Source organism: Colletotrichum graminicola (genome assembly GCF_000149035.1).
Source record: "Colletotrichum graminicola M1.001 genomic scaffold supercont1.15, whole genome shotgun sequence".
Taxonomy (NCBI): domain Eukaryota; kingdom Fungi; phylum Ascomycota; class Sordariomycetes; order Glomerellales; family Glomerellaceae; genus Colletotrichum; species Colletotrichum graminicola.
The window spans coordinates 94,587-112,731 of record NW_007361019.1 but is presented as its reverse complement, the minus strand read 5'-3'; the positions used below and the strand labels follow the sequence as shown (position 1 = coordinate 112,731).

At 53.3% G+C, this 18,145-nt stretch overlaps 5 protein-coding genes across 5 annotated transcripts; 3 read left to right on the top strand and 2 right to left on the bottom strand.

The window, feature by feature from the left end:
* Positions 1 to 2,326: 2,326 nt before the first annotated feature.
* Positions 2,327 to 4,441, top strand: GLRG_04613 (uncharacterized protein; the record flags this gene model as incomplete). The annotated part of the gene is made up of 3 exons (XM_008095298.1): positions 2,327 to 2,441; positions 2,873 to 2,986; positions 3,048 to 4,441. 3 exons carry the CDS (start codon positions 2,327 to 2,329, stop codon positions 4,439 to 4,441), a joined length of 1,623 nt encoding a protein of 540 aa, XP_008093489.1.
* A 1,049-nt stretch (positions 4,442 to 5,490) lies between these two features.
* On the top strand, positions 5,491 to 6,820 carry GLRG_04612 (uncharacterized protein; the record flags this gene model as incomplete). Its single annotated transcript, XM_008095297.1, has 3 exons — positions 5,491 to 5,687; positions 5,777 to 6,527; positions 6,590 to 6,820. The coding sequence occupies 3 exons, from the start codon at positions 5,491 to 5,493 to the stop codon at positions 6,818 to 6,820; spliced, it is 1,179 nt and encodes a 392-aa protein (XP_008093488.1).
* A 1,640-nt stretch (positions 6,821 to 8,460) lies between these two features.
* Positions 8,461 to 9,088, bottom strand: GLRG_04611 (PX domain-containing protein; the record flags this gene model as incomplete). Its single annotated transcript, XM_008095296.1, has 3 exons — positions 8,461 to 8,489; positions 8,553 to 8,874; positions 9,011 to 9,088. The coding sequence occupies 3 exons, from the start codon at positions 9,086 to 9,088 to the stop codon at positions 8,461 to 8,463; spliced, it is 429 nt and encodes a 142-aa protein (XP_008093487.1).
* Positions 9,089 to 10,350: 1,262 nt separating this feature from the next.
* GLRG_04610 (uncharacterized protein) lies at positions 10,351 to 12,007 on the bottom strand (the record flags this gene model as incomplete). Its single annotated transcript, XM_008095295.1, has 2 exons — positions 10,351 to 10,661; positions 10,720 to 12,007. 2 exons carry the CDS (start codon positions 12,005 to 12,007, stop codon positions 10,351 to 10,353), a joined length of 1,599 nt encoding a protein of 532 aa, XP_008093486.1.
* A 2,159-nt stretch (positions 12,008 to 14,166) lies between these two features.
* On the top strand, positions 14,167 to 17,352 carry GLRG_04609 (dolichyl-phosphate-mannose-protein mannosyltransferase; the record flags this gene model as incomplete). Its single annotated transcript, XM_008095294.1, has 4 exons — positions 14,167 to 14,417; positions 14,485 to 14,774; positions 14,829 to 16,582; positions 16,792 to 17,352. 4 exons carry the CDS (start codon positions 14,167 to 14,169, stop codon positions 17,350 to 17,352), a joined length of 2,856 nt encoding a protein of 951 aa, XP_008093485.1.
* Between the last annotated feature and the right edge of the window lie 793 nt (positions 17,353 to 18,145).

Genomic DNA, 18,145 nt, shown 5'->3' with positions numbered 1-18,145 from the left:
CAGATCAGAGATGCGATGCATGTCCTGCGAGGGGGTACCTTTCTCGGTGTTCCGGCCTGTTCGGGGAGAGCGGGTGGGGATCTACAATAGCTGGCTTTCCCACCGGCCGCCGACTTTCTCAAGTGCCGCCTCTTCTTCTTCCTCCCACACTTACTCACACACACACACACACACACATACACACATACGCACACGCACACGCACACGCACACACACACACACACACACACACACATATAGAGAGAGAGAGGGGGGGGGGGGGGGAGAGGGAGAGAGAGAGAAAGCTTGTGTGGGTGTGTGCGTATGTACGAACTGCAAAACATCACCCTCGAGGCAGGCTTATCTCACGGCTGTTAGCGACGCTTCCTCTCTCTTCCTGTTGTGTAGATGGAGCGGGTAGGAAAATCCTCTCCTTTCGAAAACACTCAATACCGACTGGCTAGCTAGATGCCTATGCTGCCCCAGTATCCGGGCTGTGCATGCAAGGTGTTGGAGTCGGGTCCTGTCCTTCTTCGGCTCCCCGCTCGTAATCATTCGCTGTTTGCTGGCCCGTTCCGACGTCCAAATTTCTGCCTGCCTTCTTCTTGCGCGGAGGGGGTAAAGTGCATTAATGCATCGGCCGATTACCTCAAGACCAACGACCTCCAAATCCCCTCTCCCCCACTCTCATGCTCTCCCATACTCACTCTCTCACTCGATTATACGCAAAGAAGCTGCCGACTTGCAGCACCCTATTCCCCTTTGCGTTCCACACCCCCAGCCAAGTCTGCTGGTCTCCTTGCCTTCCTCGGCCCTCAGCCGAATTCTAACTTCCAAGGCTTCATAGGGGTGCTGTTACCGGTCTTGAAGCGTTACATAAGATGGTTTAATGACAAACGGCATCTATTCGTGTCAACCCCGGGTACATATTACCTCGAAACTAGTGGAACCGTCACGGCCAGCCATCCACCGCCGTTAGAGACGGCCGGGCTTCTTTCACGGCGGCCAGAGACAGACTCTCTCGGCCCCATTTGACCCTATGGCTTACTATGTACTTGCTCACATCTAGCTAGCTAGCTACCTTGGGTCTCATCTCATCACCGTTCAAATTGTAACCTGTGCAGCTAATCCGGTAAACCTCACCCACTGGCTCACTCGCTTTCCAAATCCCAACTCATCTCATCTCACTTACACCATCTGTAAGAACAAAACAAAACAAAAACAGTTATTTGAGTTGGACCTTCGACCCAGGTGTCCTCGGATTCCGTCAGTCTAAGCTTTTTAGGCTCCCTCCCGTCTGACCAAGGAAAGAAAAAATGCACGGCGGGCCCCCCTTCCACCCCCGGCCCCATCCGTTTACCCAGTGGAACTCCACCCTTCCTTTGCTACAGCACAGCACTGCATTTCCCACCATCTCTGCTCTCTCTCTCTCTCTCTCTCTCCCTCCGTCGCGCTGTCTCGCTCTCTCTTGCTCTCTTGCTTGCTGACCACCGTTCGTCTCACTCCAAAACCCTTCGACACACAGAGGGGAGTCGCGACACTGGCTTCGCCCCTTTGTCATTGGACAGTCCGCCGTTAACTCACTTCTCCTCTCGCTGCACCCGCCCTCCGCCCGTCCGCCCGCTCTCTCTCTTCCCCCCCCCTCTGGAACGGGACCTCCTCCCCGATTCCCCATCCCATCCATCCCATACCATACCATCCCATCCCGTGTGCTCTGCTCTGCTCTGCTCTGCTTCACACTTATTATTCCCTCCCCTCCCTTCCTCCCCCCTCCACCTCTTTTCCCTAGGTACCAGTGAGGTCTCCGCCGGTAAGTCACCTTTACCTTACCTTAGTCTCCCGACTCCCGCGTCCCGCCCCATTCCAACCAGTCCCGTCGTCCTGTGCTCCCCCCCTGTCCACCCCCGTACAAATCCCAAAACAAAACCCGATTCCAACCCTCCTCGTCCTCACCTTCCCCAGTCTTTCTTGGCTCTGCGGCCCTGTTCGCCCCCCCCCTCGATTAGCACTTCTCATGTTCATCTTTCCGTCGAAGCTTGCTCCATCCAAACTCCAATTCCCGCATGTTACTACTACCTGAGGCACTCCTTCCCCGGACCTGTCTGGTTGCCGCCGCTGCCACCACCTCATAAGGTGCTACTTCGCCATGAACTAACCAACTCTTAGATTCCGGATTCCCTCTTGTTACATTTCGAGGCTCTTCAGCCTTCTTGTTGCATACGTTTCGTCTCGGTCAACCACTTTCCGTTTTCATCTTTTTTGACGGGGGAGAGAAAGGGGCCACAACAAGAAAGAAATCAGCTTGCCCTCGTGGGATCGTCCAGCTTCACCCGGTGACATTCTCGCCATGGCGCATGCCCAGGATTCCCAAGAGCCCCATAAACGGAAACGGGACGCGGACGACAGCGGCGCGCAGCCAGCTCACTCTGATCGCATTCCCCAGCCTCCTCCGCCTCAGTCAGGTATGTGCGGTGCGCCAGTGTGTGTGTGATCCAAGGCCGAAATCTTGCAACAAAACCAAGACAAAAAGAAAGAATAAGAGCAAAGCCACGCGCGGAAAAACATGAGCCGTCGATCTCGTCCATCAACTGCATCGTGTCATCGTCGTCGTCGTCGCGCCTGGAGGCAATCGAGGTTAGACTCGCCATTGATCCCTCGCCCCGGCCTGCCTGCCAGCGCCGCTCGCACCTTTGTTTTCTACATTATTCCCCTCCCCCCTCTACGTCTACGTTCCCTTGGTCGTTTGTCTCCATCTGCATCGCGGCTCTTTCCCAGCCCCTTGGCAATGCTTAAATCGTCCTGCGATAAAATTCTCCCCTAGTTGGCCGTACCCGCTCGCCATGCATCTCGTCTTGTCCGTCCACTGAACGAATACTGATCCTTCACTCCAAAGGCAATGCATCTATCATCAATTACCTTTCTAAAGCCAACCCTGGCAGGCTCAAGCTGATTCAAGGAGAACCCGACACATTCTCCGACGTGCTCGGCCTTTTGAATCAATACGAAGGTACGCATTCCCGCTCTTTGACCCGGGAAAATAGAACGCCAAGCTCAAACATGGACAATAGGCGTTCTTAATAGGCATGAGAGTCTCGCCGCCAACCTGGGCGCCAAGCTGACGGGCCCTCGTCTGTTAAAGGCCATGGAGGGGGCATTCGAGGGCCCGATCATCACCAATCCACCGCCCGCCTATGGTGCGGCACCTTTGGGCTGGCTAGACATCGTCACTTTCGCCAAAACGAACCCCGAAAAGTTCATCTTGACGACGGGTCACGATGGCGAACGCACCTGCCAATTCTACCTCAACGGAGTACAGGTCCAGATATTAGAGGATGACTGGCGCCTCATCATGAATGGTGCGTTGGACAGGTTTTCTAGCGTGTCGACGGCTCCTCTGGAGGAGGACGAGACAGCAGAAGTGGCGACGCTCGAAATAGTAGAACAGCGACTACAGGTCCTTATCAAGAAGGCCGATGAAATCGCCAAGAGGGCGCGACAATTGAACTACCACCTGAGCGGCCGAAGGGCTGGCATCAGCTCAAGGCACGGCGGACAACAGGGGAGCAGCTCCGCATTTCAACCAGTCAACCACTCCAGAGGTCATGTTCCTCATGGCTCCGGCTACGACCTACACGCCGACTTGCTCCAGCAATTTTTATCGTCTTCCCAGGCTTACCCTCCGCGGGTGCCTTCCAGCGCTGGGCTCGAGACTGCACTTTCCACCGGCCAACACACGCCACCTGCGACAAATCCTCACCCACACTCACTTCCGTTGCAGGGCCGCCCGGCTGTCGTGCACGCTCCCGTTATTCCCCAACGAGACTCATCGTATGACCCGTCATCGGCACACAGAGGCATCATCACGGCTAGGATAGAGAAGTTGAACAAGGGCGATCAAATCTGGCCACCTTGCGACCGCTGTCGCAGACTCAAGTCGCCATGCATAAAGCATTTGACGGCCTGCCAAGGCTGCACAAAAAAACACGCCAAGTGCGGATGGAAAACCATTACCGAAGAAGAGATCGCCTGGTTCAACCGTGAAGGGAGCAGTAGTGCCGATGAGACACATGTTGAGCCGATCCCGGCGCACCCAGTGCCGGCGAGGCTATTGCGATACGACCCAACACAGGACGACGGTCGATCCAACGAACCGCCGCCACCATCCAACAATCTCATACCAGCAGGAGACGTATCCCGACCCGCCAGCAGAGGGCAGCAAGAACACCGCCAGCGATCGCCTTTGGATCCAGGTTCCCGCAGTAGAACAAGCAGCTTCATGGACGTGGAGCATGAGCCTCCACCCCCGAACCAGAAGCCATGGATTCCAGAGTCACAGCGGGGCGAGCAACTCCCCAGCATCAAAAGGGACCTGTTGCTCAGCCACATGGCGTCGGCTGCAACAGCAGCTGCTGATGCGCGGGATGCCAACTCAACACCTGCAAGCACCATGGCTGGGCGATAGCCTAACATGGTTTATACGGCAGATAAATGCGACAGGAGCTACTTTTGTCCGCCTTGGCACCGAACGCTCTCTTTGAAAAGTAAGGGGCGGATGGGAAGCATTCGAAAGAACGTCTAGAGAGAGAGAGAGAGAGAGAGAGAGAGAGAGAGAGAGTGTGTGTGTGTGTGTGTGTGTGTGTGTGTGTGTGTGTGTGTGTGTGTGTGTCTGGTATGTGTATGTGCGAACGTGTGTGCATTGCGAAGTACGATCAAGGGGGGGAAGAACTTAGGGAAGGGAAAAAAAAGATACTCATAATGATACACACAAGCCAATCCTACTGTTTCCTATCGTGGTTGGTTTTATACATGTTATCAATCATTTGACATGCCAATGTGTATCTACTCATTCAATGCAGACAGCTTGCTCCAAGCATCCTCGAAAAGTTGCTCCCTACAAGACATGCTGAATGCCAAAGAATCGGGACAACACCCTTTATCGCAACTTTAGTAGGAAGCGACGCCTAACATTTCTACTACCCGTCACGATAGGTCTAGCTAGGCTACCTAATCATCGAGGCTATCGCACTGGTCCGCAAATGCCTAGCAACTGTCTGTAAGATGCGACCAATCTGAGAATGGCTCCGTAGAGGTTAACATGGTCAGTGGTAACAGGGTTATCCATAATCAGAGCATTATTTCCGGCCAAGCGCTCGACAGCTTGCTACGTATGGTCGTCGATACGCGTCGAATGACTAAGTCGGGTGTCACAGAGCACGGACCATCTAGCGGAGGTTGTGACCGGCGCGTTCTCTCTTATCGAGCAAGAAAAAAAAAGTTGCCCGTCTCCTATCATCATCCATGACGAGCTGCTCCCTCACCTCCCACGACATGACCTCGATGTAACGACCTCCCCTTTCGAACATCGACACCTGTCGCAAACCGCCACCATCTCAACTCGCCCAAGAGAAGATATATTGCATGGTGGACCGCATATAATACTCCAGCGCATCCGTACCTAGCTGTTCTTTTCCGAAATAGCTGGCCCCTTTGCCCTTCGCCACTTTTCGCTTGATGGCTCACTCTCCCGCCCACCCCGAGTTCATGTCTGCAACAGGCGACAGGCCGGCCTCGCGCCACGTTCCCGAAACCACCTCTTACCCAGTCTCCCGAGAAAATGGCGACATCATTCCCGACACAAAACAGAACCCGTCTGTGAGCGGGAAGGAGTCGCCTTTTGCCAAGTCGTGGGTGCACTTTGTTGCTGGAGGGTATGTCTTGACCCTTCTCTTCTTGCCCCTCTAATGGAGGAAATGCGTTTTGTGCGAATAGAAGCTGACAGCGCTCTCCTGCTCTTTAGTGTCGGAGGCATGACAGCGGCGACCCTGACAGCCCCCCTTGACGTTCTCAAGACTCGCCTACAATCCGACTTTTATCAAGCACAACTCCGTGCCTCCCACCAAGCCCGCTCCCAGGCCCTCGGCTCTCTGAGCCCCCTCAGGGTAGCCTTGTTTCATCTACGAGAAACATTTCAGATTCTCGGCTCCGTCTACAAAATCGAGGGTCCCCGCGCGCTGTTCAAAGGCCTAGGCCCGAACCTCGTTGGCGTCATCCCCGCAAGGAGCATCAACTTCTACACCTATGGCAACGGCAAGCGTCTGATCGCTGAGTACAGCAACGGCGGAAATGAGGCAGCATGGGTCCACTTGTCAGCGGGCATACTAGCGGGCGTGACAACAAGCACAGTGACGAATCCCATCTGGCTTGTCAAGACTCGGTTACAACTCGACAAGAATGTGGCAAATCAGAAGGGCGGCTTGCACAAGCGACAGTACCGCAATAGTGTGGATTGCATCAAGCAGGTTCTGCGTACTGAGGGGTTCAAGGGCTTATACAAAGGCATGAGCGCGAGTTATTTGGGTGTCGCTGAGAGCACGCTACAGTGGGTTCTGTACGAGCAGATCAAGAACAAGCTGGCAGCGAGGGAGAAGCGCATAATCGCAAGTGGGAGGGAGAAGAATCTGTGGGACCAAACGGTCGATTGGATGGGTAATGCCGGCGCTGCTGGCGGTGCCAAGTTGGTCGCGGCCATCTTGGCCTATCCTCATGAGGTATGAAGTTGTCGCGTCCGTATATCTCGTGGAAACATATATGGCTAACACCACGGACCTAGGTCGCGCGGACGAGATTACGGCAGGCACCACTTGCCAACGGACAACTCAAGTACACTGGCCTCTGGCAATGCTTCCGCGTTGTATGGATTGAAGAGGGTGTCATGGGTCTCTACGGTGGTCTCACCCCTCATCTGATGCGCACCGTCCCTAGCGCCGCCATCATGTTCGGCATGTACGAGGGCATACTGCGTATATTTGGTGCCCCCAACAAGGCCGCCGCCAGCTTGTAATTCTCATGGTCGTTGGCAAATGCCACCGCCATCTTCGACTATGGACGACAATACAAAATGGCAGAGACTTCGAAGACGAAGACCACAACGAAGGCGACCGCTTGGTTTGATGACTTCCCACCGCCAGCGGGGAGCTCATCAGCATCGTCGATTATCCAAGACGCCTTGGGTATAAAACACATAATTTTCTGTACTATATTCACTACAAGCCCGAGGACCAGTAATTACCAGTTATCGCAGGTCTGGGACCAACGGACCGACGGATGAAGGAAACGACAACTCACCACAAGCTTTGCATTTGACAAGACCTTCCCTTCTCATATTTTAACGTTGTACTCTATAGGAATTGGCCGCCAAAAAGCAAACTTTCCTATTCCCTTTCAAATGGGGAAAGGGGAGAAGAAAACGAACATCAACCACTTTTGCATGTACAATACAGCGTGAGAAAGACTCTAAACCTTTTTATATGGGATCAGGTGGTCCACGGCCTAGGACAGGTCGATTCACGTAGGAGAAGCAGCTTTTTTTGGTCAGCGGAGAGTCTTGTGCCAATTGGAAGTGATGGGGGACTATCAGATGGATGGCGTTCCGTGGAAAAGCGGCAAACTTACCAACAATTGAACAGTTGAGCATAAATATGTTGCACATAGCCAAGAATACCTCAACAGGGTTTTCCTTGAACCGATGATGCACTCAGTGTACAATATACATGTAACAATTGAATCTTGAGAGTCCGCCTACCCATCAATTCTTGAAAGTTAGATGTTGAAGGGAAAATACTAAAGCCTCTCGGCACGTTTCCGAATGCCATGTCGACATTTCGGAACGAGGAAGACACTAAAAGGGGGCGCAGAGTGACGAAGAACGAACAAGAAAGAAAAGGAAAGAAATAAACAAGATCCGTTATTTTAGTAAATAGGAAGGTTAACCTGCTAAGGAGTGAGGGCTCAGCTAAATAAATCTCATGGTTGCTGTTCGATAATGAAGGCATGCATTCCCGTCAAGCAACCAGCTATCTACTCCTTTCCCGTCTTCTGGGATGGGGATGGAATAGGGGCATGGACTTGTGAGCAGCCCTTTACCAAACTTACGCTAGAAATACAAGCTGACGCGTGGACGAATGTACTTATTTATGCCGGCCCTCCGGTCTCCGAACTAATGCTTGTTACCTGTCTCATTCCATTCGAGTTACAGGCTGGAAAGAAGGTAATAGCCATGATTATCAATTTTAGAACGCCAATCTCCTCGGGCCCCCCTTGGAGGAGGAAAGCAACGCTGATGCTGCCCGTCTCAGAGTTCATGCTCGGCGCAAGGGGAACAGTATAGAAAAGAACATGCTACGGATAACTGGTAACATCAACAAAAAAGCACACAAAACTCAATTAGAAAAAAGGTTCCTTCCACAATGGGAGAAAAAGACACATCCCATACCGCCAACCCACCCCGTCCCTTCATGAGACTAGCGCTTCCATTTTTTACGTCGTTTTCTTTCCTCACCCGGGAGATTATCCAGAAGAGACGGAGCTCTTTGTAGCCAGCGCTTCCAGCTGTGTGTCGACGCGATGGTGCCTGGGCGGTCGTTTGCGCAGTTTGTTGGGTGTTCGCGAAGCCGATGGCGAGAAACTGAGCCGGAGCTTCAGTCACCATGCGTTACGGTCCCAGTTGGGGTCTGCAATCCTATGTATCAGCCGTCTACACCTTCCTCACACCGGGGGGCCGTCACCAAACCCACCTTGCACGAATGCGGCCAAGACCTTGCTGCCTGTCTGAAGAAGGGGGTGGCCGACAACGATGCGCAGAAACTTCTCGAGGCCAGCACGGCGGCCCTCGATGACGTCGTCGCTGAAGCGGTTCGTAAAGACCTTTCCGGGCAGGGGCGGAATGGTGACGCGGGCGCTCTCGCGCTCAAGGATGTCGCGGAAGTACTCAAAGTCGGAGTAACGGCGGCGCACGCTCGAGGCGCGGAGCTTGAAGGCGGGGATGTTGGTGCGGCAGACGATCTCATAATCGGTGTACATACTGCGGCCCATGCCATGGGTTCGAGGGTTGCGGACCTGTGACTCGAGAGCGTTAGGAAGGTCTCACGATGACTTTGGCGGGTAGAGCGGCGGGGTATGCGGGACAAGAGAAGCAACGAGTTGGCGGGAGGGCGTCGGCTGCTGCAGATGCCGGCTACTGCGGGCTTCTCACCTCGATCTCAAGAAAGTTTTCGGGCGGGCCGTAGATCTCGTCAAACGACTGCTGTCGGTTGTCCGGCATTGCCTGCATGATGGGCCGATGGAAGCGCGGCGAGGCCTGACTGCCCGCCTGCGATCCGGTCGGGGATGTAGGGGAGGTGGGCTCAGCGCTGGTCGCGCGAGCGGCGTTTCGGTTATGGGAATCCGTTTTGGCGACTTTCCTGGGGGAGCAAGGATCGGTCGTCGAGTTGTTGTGCCGAGAATAAGCTGCCGACACACGAGACGGCGTGTGAACCTATGCGAGCGCAGCTGCGAAATATGGGACGAGGCGATGTTGTTTTCGATTCGGTAAACGGGGGATGATCCTCCTTCTTTCTGCTTCGCAGTAATGCGAATGGCTGGAGGCCTACGTGGACTGTTGCGATCTGGATGTTGTTGTGGTGAAGTGGTGCCCCGATAAAAAGTCTCGGTGCGAGTGAGGTGGGGGAAGAGTGCGACGGCGGCCGATTACGATAGAAACGCGAGGAGGGCAGCGTTGTTTAGCTGGTATTTGCGGGGGAGCAATCATCAGTAGTCAGCCCAGATCGGCCGCAACCGCTACGACAACTGATTCGGCGATTACAACGCGGACAGGATAAGAGAGGGGTTGAGCCGATGCACCGTCTGTGAGGTGGGGGCGCCCTTCGTGCCTGATTGAGGTGGGGTGAAAGTGAACAGATTGGACTGCACTGACTGTCGGAGCTGGTCAATCCCAGAATCAAGCCAAGGCATACAGAGGTCAAGGTTGCATTTCGATTGCTTGGGAATCTCGACGTTTCCATTCCGTTTAGAACCCCCCTAGCATTTGAAGCCCATCTGTCCATTGTAGATGACCCTCCTCAGCTCTTCGTATCAATTCTCCCAGCGTATTCGACTCGCATATATGCCGGTATACAAGTACAATATCCGCAATATGCATTTTAATGCCCCATAGTACGCCATGCTTAGTTCATTCTTGACGGTAACCCACTTCTGACGCTGAGCCGCCACACCCCGTCTTACTGCACCAACTACCGCAAACGCGTCTTAAAGCCGAATGAGGAAGGCTGGAACATCGAACAAGTCATATGAATTCAAGAAGCCGGTAAACGCCAATTCCCTCCTGAACCCAGCCTCCATACATATGTCGATACAAATCTCCGCTGCTGTCTGTTGTCAGGGTCGGGCAGCCGTCGTCACCTTGGTCAGACAGACAGGCAGACGGATCACAAAGGACTGCACAGCCAAGCCTGAGCCGTGCCAAACATCGAATGGTAGTAATCAATGAGATCATTGTGATCCATTCTGGCGGCATCATCGTCGGATTGTCTCAACCTACTTCTTGTCGGCAAACCTCTGGTGAATAGCCCGGATTTGCTCCTCGACGTTCAGATTGTGCAGGTGGTTGATGTGTGCTTGGCTCTTTCCGTCGGGGTTACCATCAAAGCTGTGAATCGCGGCTTTCTTGCGCCGGGAGGCTTCTTCTTCCGACAAGGGCTGGCCGGTAACGCCGTCGAACACGTCGCTTCGCTGACTTGCTAAGCGTTTCAAGTTGTTCGCGACGTCAGCCGTGGACAAGTTGGTCGTGGCATATCTTGCCTCTGCCTTTGCTTTTTGGTCCTTCCATTGGGGGTCCAAAAGCTCGACTGCAAAAGTGGTTAGCCCAGTTTCAAGGTCATTTCGAGATGGGCAGGGTGTAGTTACTTCTCATGTGATCTTGAAGCTCGTCCATGGGAATCTGCTGCTTGCAGTTTGGACATAGCGCCATCTGGACACTTTGCTTGTTGGCCGCCCGTTGGAGTGCTCTTGGCACGTAATTCTCCTTGATTTTCATCGGAGCAGAGCCACCACGTGCCTCAGCCCGCGCCTGCTGCTCCCGGGCACGTGCTTCCGTTCTCTCTTGGATCCTCCGCTCCTCCTCCTCTTCCTCTGCCGAACGCTGCGAGGGGCCGTTCTGGTACGGCTGGTGTCCCGCTGGAGCCTGCGCCTGTTGAGGCTGCTGAGGCGCATACCCAGTGTGTACTGGCAAAGTCTGGGAGTGGGAGGTCTGCGGGTAAGCGTTGAAAGTTGTCTCTTCGTCAGTCGGCATAGCCTCTTCGATACGGAGGTTGGTGATTGAAGCCTTATTCCTTTCCTCAAGTGACGCGTATTGCAGCTCGGAGAGATTCGTCGGAGGCGGCAGGTTCGCGTGTTCATCGGCATCGGTGAAAACGATTGTCTCGACAACCACAAAGTCGTTCCAGTCGATCCGTGCAAATTCGAGCTTCTTCTTCTCGTCTTCTTCCTCCTTCTTCTGCTTTTCAATTTCCTGGAACTTGGAGTATTCGGCGCGTTGCTTTGCACGGCTCAGGACATGGTACTTGTCATCGATGTTCTGCTGGAGATGTGCAATACGCTCTTGCTCCAGCTTGCCTCCTTCGCCACCCAGTCCGCTGGCCCTCAGTAATGTTGTGTATTGGTCTACCTGGTGCTGGAAAAAGTTGTGGAATGTGTGGTTGGGGATGAGGAACTGAAACTGGGGGTTGCCAGCCTCGCGTTGGGCAAGCTGGGTCATGAATTGGCGGCCGTTCTTGGCGACGAAAAGAGCAGTCAGGCGGATGACCTCGAGATCCTTTTGGTTGATACGAGGCATGCGAGCGGAAAACTGGAAGTCAGGAGGCTTGGGTGGGCCCTTGGGCTTCTGTTCGGCAGGTGTCGCGGCTTCGTTGGCACGACCAGCAGCGATAGCGGTGCCACGACCGGCCTTGATCTCATCAAGTCGCCATTGGTAGAACGCGTGATAGGCATCGGAATTGTTCAGGAAGCTGAACTTTGGGTTGGAGCGCTCCTTCTCACGAATCCTGTCCTCGAAAATCAAACCGTTGCGTGCGACGTAGCCTGCCGTCTTCTCGAGAACATTTCGAATTTCGCGGGGGGGCAGAACAACGCCGGCGGGAGGCTTCAGCTCGTCTAGCGCAGCAGTGGCATCGGCGTTGGTCGAGGTCGAGGCCATATTGGTTGGGGAGCGCGCGCAATCGGGGTTGATGTCGTCAGGACGCGGCGCGTGGAGCTTGCGAGAAGTCAAACCAAATAGGGTGAACAGAGCTCTATAGGTAGCCTCCGTTAACTTTTTCGCAGACACCCCGAATTGGCTAGCCTGTTTCCTTAGTCAGCGGCACATGCATCTCAGGGAAGGGATGCACGGTCCATTTCACCTCCACAATCTTCAACCAACATGATATATGTTGGCGCGCATCTTGTTATTGCTTTGACTGCTCGTCCAAGATCACAGTTGCAGAGAGCCATTGGTTAATCAGCACCACACACCGCCAGTGCTGTTTTAGTAGCAGCAAACCAGAGGCTTCGGCGCATGTCGGTAGGTCTAATACCCCCAATGCCCCTTCGCCACACCCAAACTCAAAGAGAAGAGGGCAAAAAAGGAAGAAGAGGAAGAAACAACGAAAGGAGGGGAGACTGTTGTGTTTGTTACTGGCAATTTGCCAATCCATCTCAATCGAAAGCTCATGGTCGCCGGAGTAGTCAATTGCTGGACGGGGAGCAAGGGATTAAGTCTGCTTTCAAATCACCAAGAATCCGTTAAACGTTTGATGCGTAACTGTGGCATCTAGCATCAGGTGCTGATATCATAGGTCCGGGATGAATATACAGCATCAGCACAGTTTCTTGACAGTACATTGAGAGGGAAACCCGGTGCTTATGTGTCATGAACAATGTGAGGCAGAGTTATCTTGCATACCGCCTCTTTTCCCGGTCTTTCTTCTTTTTTCTAGTCACATCAAGTCAATACGCACTGGCCAAGTCCGTCAATAGTGGAGGCCATCGGGGTGGAAGATGGAACTTTGCAGAGGCCGGGCACAACGAACAATAGCGCGTCTCCAGCCATCCACTTTGGCGCTAGAGAAGCACGGGTGGCAGGCGTCCAGATACTAAAAGCAGCATACTTAGCACATCAACTTTTGGTTTGTAAGTTTTTTACGTGTAGCTAGACAGATAGCTGGCTAGCTATCTCTCTAAACAGAACACTTGTCCAACAACAGTCCTAAGTCAACGCGTGCTTAGTACAAGTGGTAATAATCAATAGGTACCCTGAACCGCGTAAAGTCTGTTTCCTCAGGTACTCTTGTTTTATGGCCACTATTGTGTACCTGTGCGACTTCACGAGGAACCGCCTTGTATCTATACCTCTGTAGGGAAAACACCAAGCCCCCTTCAGCAAGGCGGATCTGTGGGGGTGCGGCCCCAATATGCTACTAGGTATGTAGTTACGAATGCTACCTATGTATGTACAGGTCCTTAAGGGCTGGATTCGCTACATGGCAGATCGGACTAAACGGGGTGACCGGTTCGCTGGCAGACTTAGGGCGACATATAGGTATATCCCCGGGTAACTACCGACAGTTGTTCTCGACTCCTCTCAAGTAGTTTCTTAGTTAGGCTGAGCACGCTTACCAGGTCCTCAAACGTGTCTGTCCATTTAGGGGCTCATACTTGGGGAATCATAGAAATTGTGTGAAGGTAGGGGGCGTGGATAGTATCTGTAGACTCCAGGGGACATGGATGATGATGGGGAGGCGATCACTGGAGGACCCAGGTCCTAGCTTCGACCAATCGCTGGCTGTCAAACTACTTGTATATGGGATGAGGCCACTTAAGCTACAACTTCGACCCTGACCCCCTTATCCTCCCTTCCAGCCTGGCCTTCCCTTCCCCCAAGCTGTCATCAGCTCCCGCGGTCAAACTTTCTGTTCCCAGACTTACTTCTATTTTCCCCATCCCCCCTGGTCCAATATTCCTCCCTCCCAACTCCCGGAAAAAAAGTATCCTCCTTTATTTTCCCGTCCCCTTCTATCGACACCATTGGGACCATTCATCTAGGTCGCCACCCTTCATTTGTCTTTGCCTCATGACGGCTTTTTAATGCTTGCCTTCCCTTCTCGACTCTCGTTGACCCCCTTTCCACTATTCTGCGACTCGGCCGACGTAGGAAAACCTCTGTCCTATCTGCTCTAGTAGTCGATCTCTATCATCCTCGTCCGTCGTCGCTGTCAGTAAACTGCTGCTGCTATCGTTGACGGCGAGGAAACGAGTTCCCTGCCATATCCGACCATTCCGCGTCTGACGCTCACGGCCCGACCAATACCTCCATCCACGATGTCTGCCACCAAGCCCGTTCGCTCTCCGAGCCCCAAGCTCGAGAAGCCTGCCAACGGCGCCAATGGTATCAATGGCAAAGCACCTGTCGAGCGCGAACCGAGCTACAAGTCCGACGGTGTCGAGGACAACGATATCTTCCTTCTGCCCGTTTCCGATTACCAGATCATGCTCGGCTTGACCTTTCTCGCTGCCATCATTCGTCTATTCCGCATCTACCAGCCCACAAGTGTTGTGTTTGACGAGGTCCAGTAAGAACACCCATCATGAGACATAACCCATATGATGGGCCCCTTTTCTGACCTTGTTCTCTTCCAGCTTCGGTGGCTTCGCTTCGAAATACATCAAAGGAAGGTTTTTCATGGATGTCCACCCGCCCCTAGCCAAGATGCTTATCGCTCTGACCGGTTGGCTGGCTGGGTTTAACGGCGACTTCGACTTTAAGGAGATTGGCAAGGACTACCTTGAGCCTGGCGTTCCCTACGTCGCCATGCGCATGTTCCCCGCCGTTTGCGGTATTCTGCTGGCCCCTCTAATGTTCCTTACCTTGAAGACCACTGGATGCCGTACTACAACGGCTTTGATGGGCTCTTGCCTGATCATCTTCGGTACGAAAAGTCATATCTTCCCAAATCTTCTAGATATCACTAACACTTTGCTAGAGAACGGCCTTCTTACTCAAGCCCGCCTCATTCTCCTCGACTCCCCGCTCATGGTTGCAACCGCCTTCACCGCTCTCTCCTTCCAGTCCTTCACAAACCAGCACGAGCAGGGTCCTGAGAAAGCTTTCCAACTTAGCTGGTGGTTCTGGCTGCTGATGACTGGTTTGGGTCTGGGAACGACTGTCAGCATCAAGTGGGTCGGTTTGTTCACCATCGCCTGGGTGGGCAGCTTGACACTTATCCAGCTCTGGGTTCTTCTCGGCGACACCAAGAACGTTACACCGCGCCTCTGGGCCAAGCACTTCATGGCTCGTGCTTTCGCCCTAATCATTATTCCTCTTGGCTTCTACATGGCCATGTTCGCCATTCACTTCCTCTGTCTGGTCAACCCGGGTGACGGTGACGGCTTCATGAGCTCCGAGTTCCAGTCCACTCTCAACTCCAAGGGCATGCAGGACGTAGCGGCGGATGTCGCCTTCGGAAGCCGCGTCAGTATTAGACACGTCAACACACAGGGTGGCTACCTTCACTCCCACCCGCTCATGTATCCTACCGGCAGCAAGCAGCAGCAAATCACTCTTTACCCCCATAAGGACGAGAACAACCTCTGGCTCCTCGAGAACCAGACCCAGCCGCTTGGGGTTAATGGCGAGCAGATCAATGGAACTCAAGCCTGGAACAACCTCCCCGAACCGGTCTTCATCAAGGATGGTGATGTCATTCGCTTATACCACATGCCTACCTTCCGCCGCCTGCACTCTCACGACGTTCGCCCCCCTGTGACCGAGGCTGACTGGCAAAACGAAGTTTCTGCTTACGGTTATGAAGGCTTTGAGGGTGATGCCAACGACCTTTTCAAGATCGAGATCGTCAAGAAACAGTCGCTCAGCCCCATTTCCAAGGAACGCCTTCGCACCATCGAGACCAAGTTCAGACTGGTCCACATCATGACTGGTTGCGTACTCTTCTCTCACAAGGTCAAGCTCCCTGATTGGGCTTCCGAGCAACAGGAGGTCACATGCGCCAGAGGGGGCACGCTTCCTAATAGCTTGTGGTACATCGAGTACAACGAGCACCCCCAGTTGACCGGTGACAACGTCGAGAAGGTTAACTACCGTAACCCCGGCTTCTTTGGCAAGTTTTGGGAGCTTCAGAAGGTTATGTGGAAGACCAATGCGGGTTTGGTCGAATCTCACGCCTGGGATTCCCGTCCTAGCGCGTGGCCGCTTCTCAAGCGCGGCATCAACTTCTGGGGCAGGGACAACCGCCAGATTTACTTGCTGGGCAACCCTGTTGTTTGGTGGAGCTCTACCCTTGCTGTTGTTGTCTATGTTCTTTTCAAGGGCATTGCAACTCTACGCTGGCAACGCAAATGCAACGATTATGCCAATACCACCTTCAAGCGTTTCGACTACGAGATCGGCACGGCCGTGCTTGGCTGGGCTTTTCACTACTTCCCTTTCTACCTGATGGATCGTCAGCTGTTTCTTCACCACTACTTTCCGGCCCTTTACTTCGCGGTCATGGCTTTCTGCTCAACATTTGACTTTGTAACAGCTCGAGTCTCTTTTGGCGGCATTCGTCACAATCCCTTTGTCAACCGCGTCAGTGCCGTCGCCTTCTTGGCTCTTACCGTTGTCGGTTTCGTGCTCTTCTCGCCTTTGGCCTACGGAAACCCTTGGACTAAGGCCGAGTGCAACCGGGTCAAGCTTCTTGGCTCGTGGGACTTTGACTGCAACACTTTCCATGAAAACGTAAGTAACATCACTGCTTTTATCCCAGGTAGGGGCATGCCGGAGAGAGGATTGTGACGGTCTGTCGAGGCCGGTCCGTTAAAGCTCTGTCGCCTTGAAATTTTGGAACTTGGATTCATAGCCAAATGAGACGTTGTTCGGCAAAGCATCACTTTGGGACGTGTGAACGTAGTACACTAGCGCGCTGACATCGTTTTCTGGCATCACAGTACTCTCAGTATACGCCACTACTCACTCGCAAATCTTCTGCTTCTGGTGCCACCCCGACACCGGCAAAGTCTGAGGCCCCCGCCGCCCCAATTGGCGGACAGGTGGGACAGATCCCGATCGGTAATGCCCCAAAAGAGCAACCGCAGGAGGCGGTCGAATCGGAAGCCCCGGGTCAGAAGGTGCTCTCTCGAGAGGAGAAGGTGGAATATCGGGACCAAAACGGCAACCTTCTCAACGAGGAGCAGGTCAAGGCCTTGGAGGGCAAGGTCGAATTCAAGACAAAATATGAGACGCGGACGCGCGTCGTCGACGCAAGTGGGAACGAAGTACAAACGCCCGAAGGCGGTTGGCCACAAGAGCTTGGTCAAGAACAAGGCGGCAATGTGGCCCCGCCTCATCCTGATGTCCAGGGCGTCGACCCTGAGACCAAGGCCAAGGCTGACGACTCGGCCGCCCCCAAGGTCGCCGAAAGTGTTCAAGGCCAGAAGGAGGCCGAGCAGAAAAAGGCCAAGCCGGCTAGCGACGGCGGCAAGGAGGCTACTGCTCAGGAGGAGCTTTGATAGGTCTGTGTAGGGTGAGGAGACAATGGCTGGATTGTAATGGTGTAGCTCGATCTATATGTTCTTGCAGTTGATCAAGTGTTACGATCTGCGTCTCCCTTTTCTCTTGTCCTCCATCTGACACAAAGTCATTGATTGTATACCACACCCAGTACTATGAGGGGGAAACCCCCATGCGTATCGCATGGTTCGCAGCATGACTTCTTTTTGTCCCCCATCCCGCCCTTGCTATTGTAGTGGAAGAGAGCGGACTAATGTCGAAGGTTGAGTCATGAGTTCCACCATAAAGAAACTCGATTGTTTCCTACACAAAGTCGACGGCATGTCGTATCCATCGATGCAAACGCTTTGACAGAAATTCTCACACATTATTGGATGCAATGAGTGGTTCATGAAAAAAATGTTGCTTGTCACATGTTCTCTCTGCTTGCAAAGATCCCTTGTGAGAGATTGCATAAATGGAGAGAGAATCACATTTGGGTCAGTTCATGTTGAGGAACTTCAGGATGGCAGGTACATTTTCAAGTCACATGGGCGAAGGCAGAAATTCTGTGAGGAGATTGATGCCCAATGCACATGGCATCGTCGTCTTATTTGGTATTAATAGTAAAACGGTACGATCTTTAAGCCTTTGTCCCATGCTTTCTGTTCCGTGATTCATGCAATGAATGCCTGCTGCTGTCCGGCCGACCCCATTCACTCCTTTGATAGCAACTGTTACAAGTATCTTGCAAGGAATCAGTTTTTGCTCTCCAAAACGCCAAGTCCCCGGTCAAACAGAATAAGAAAAAAA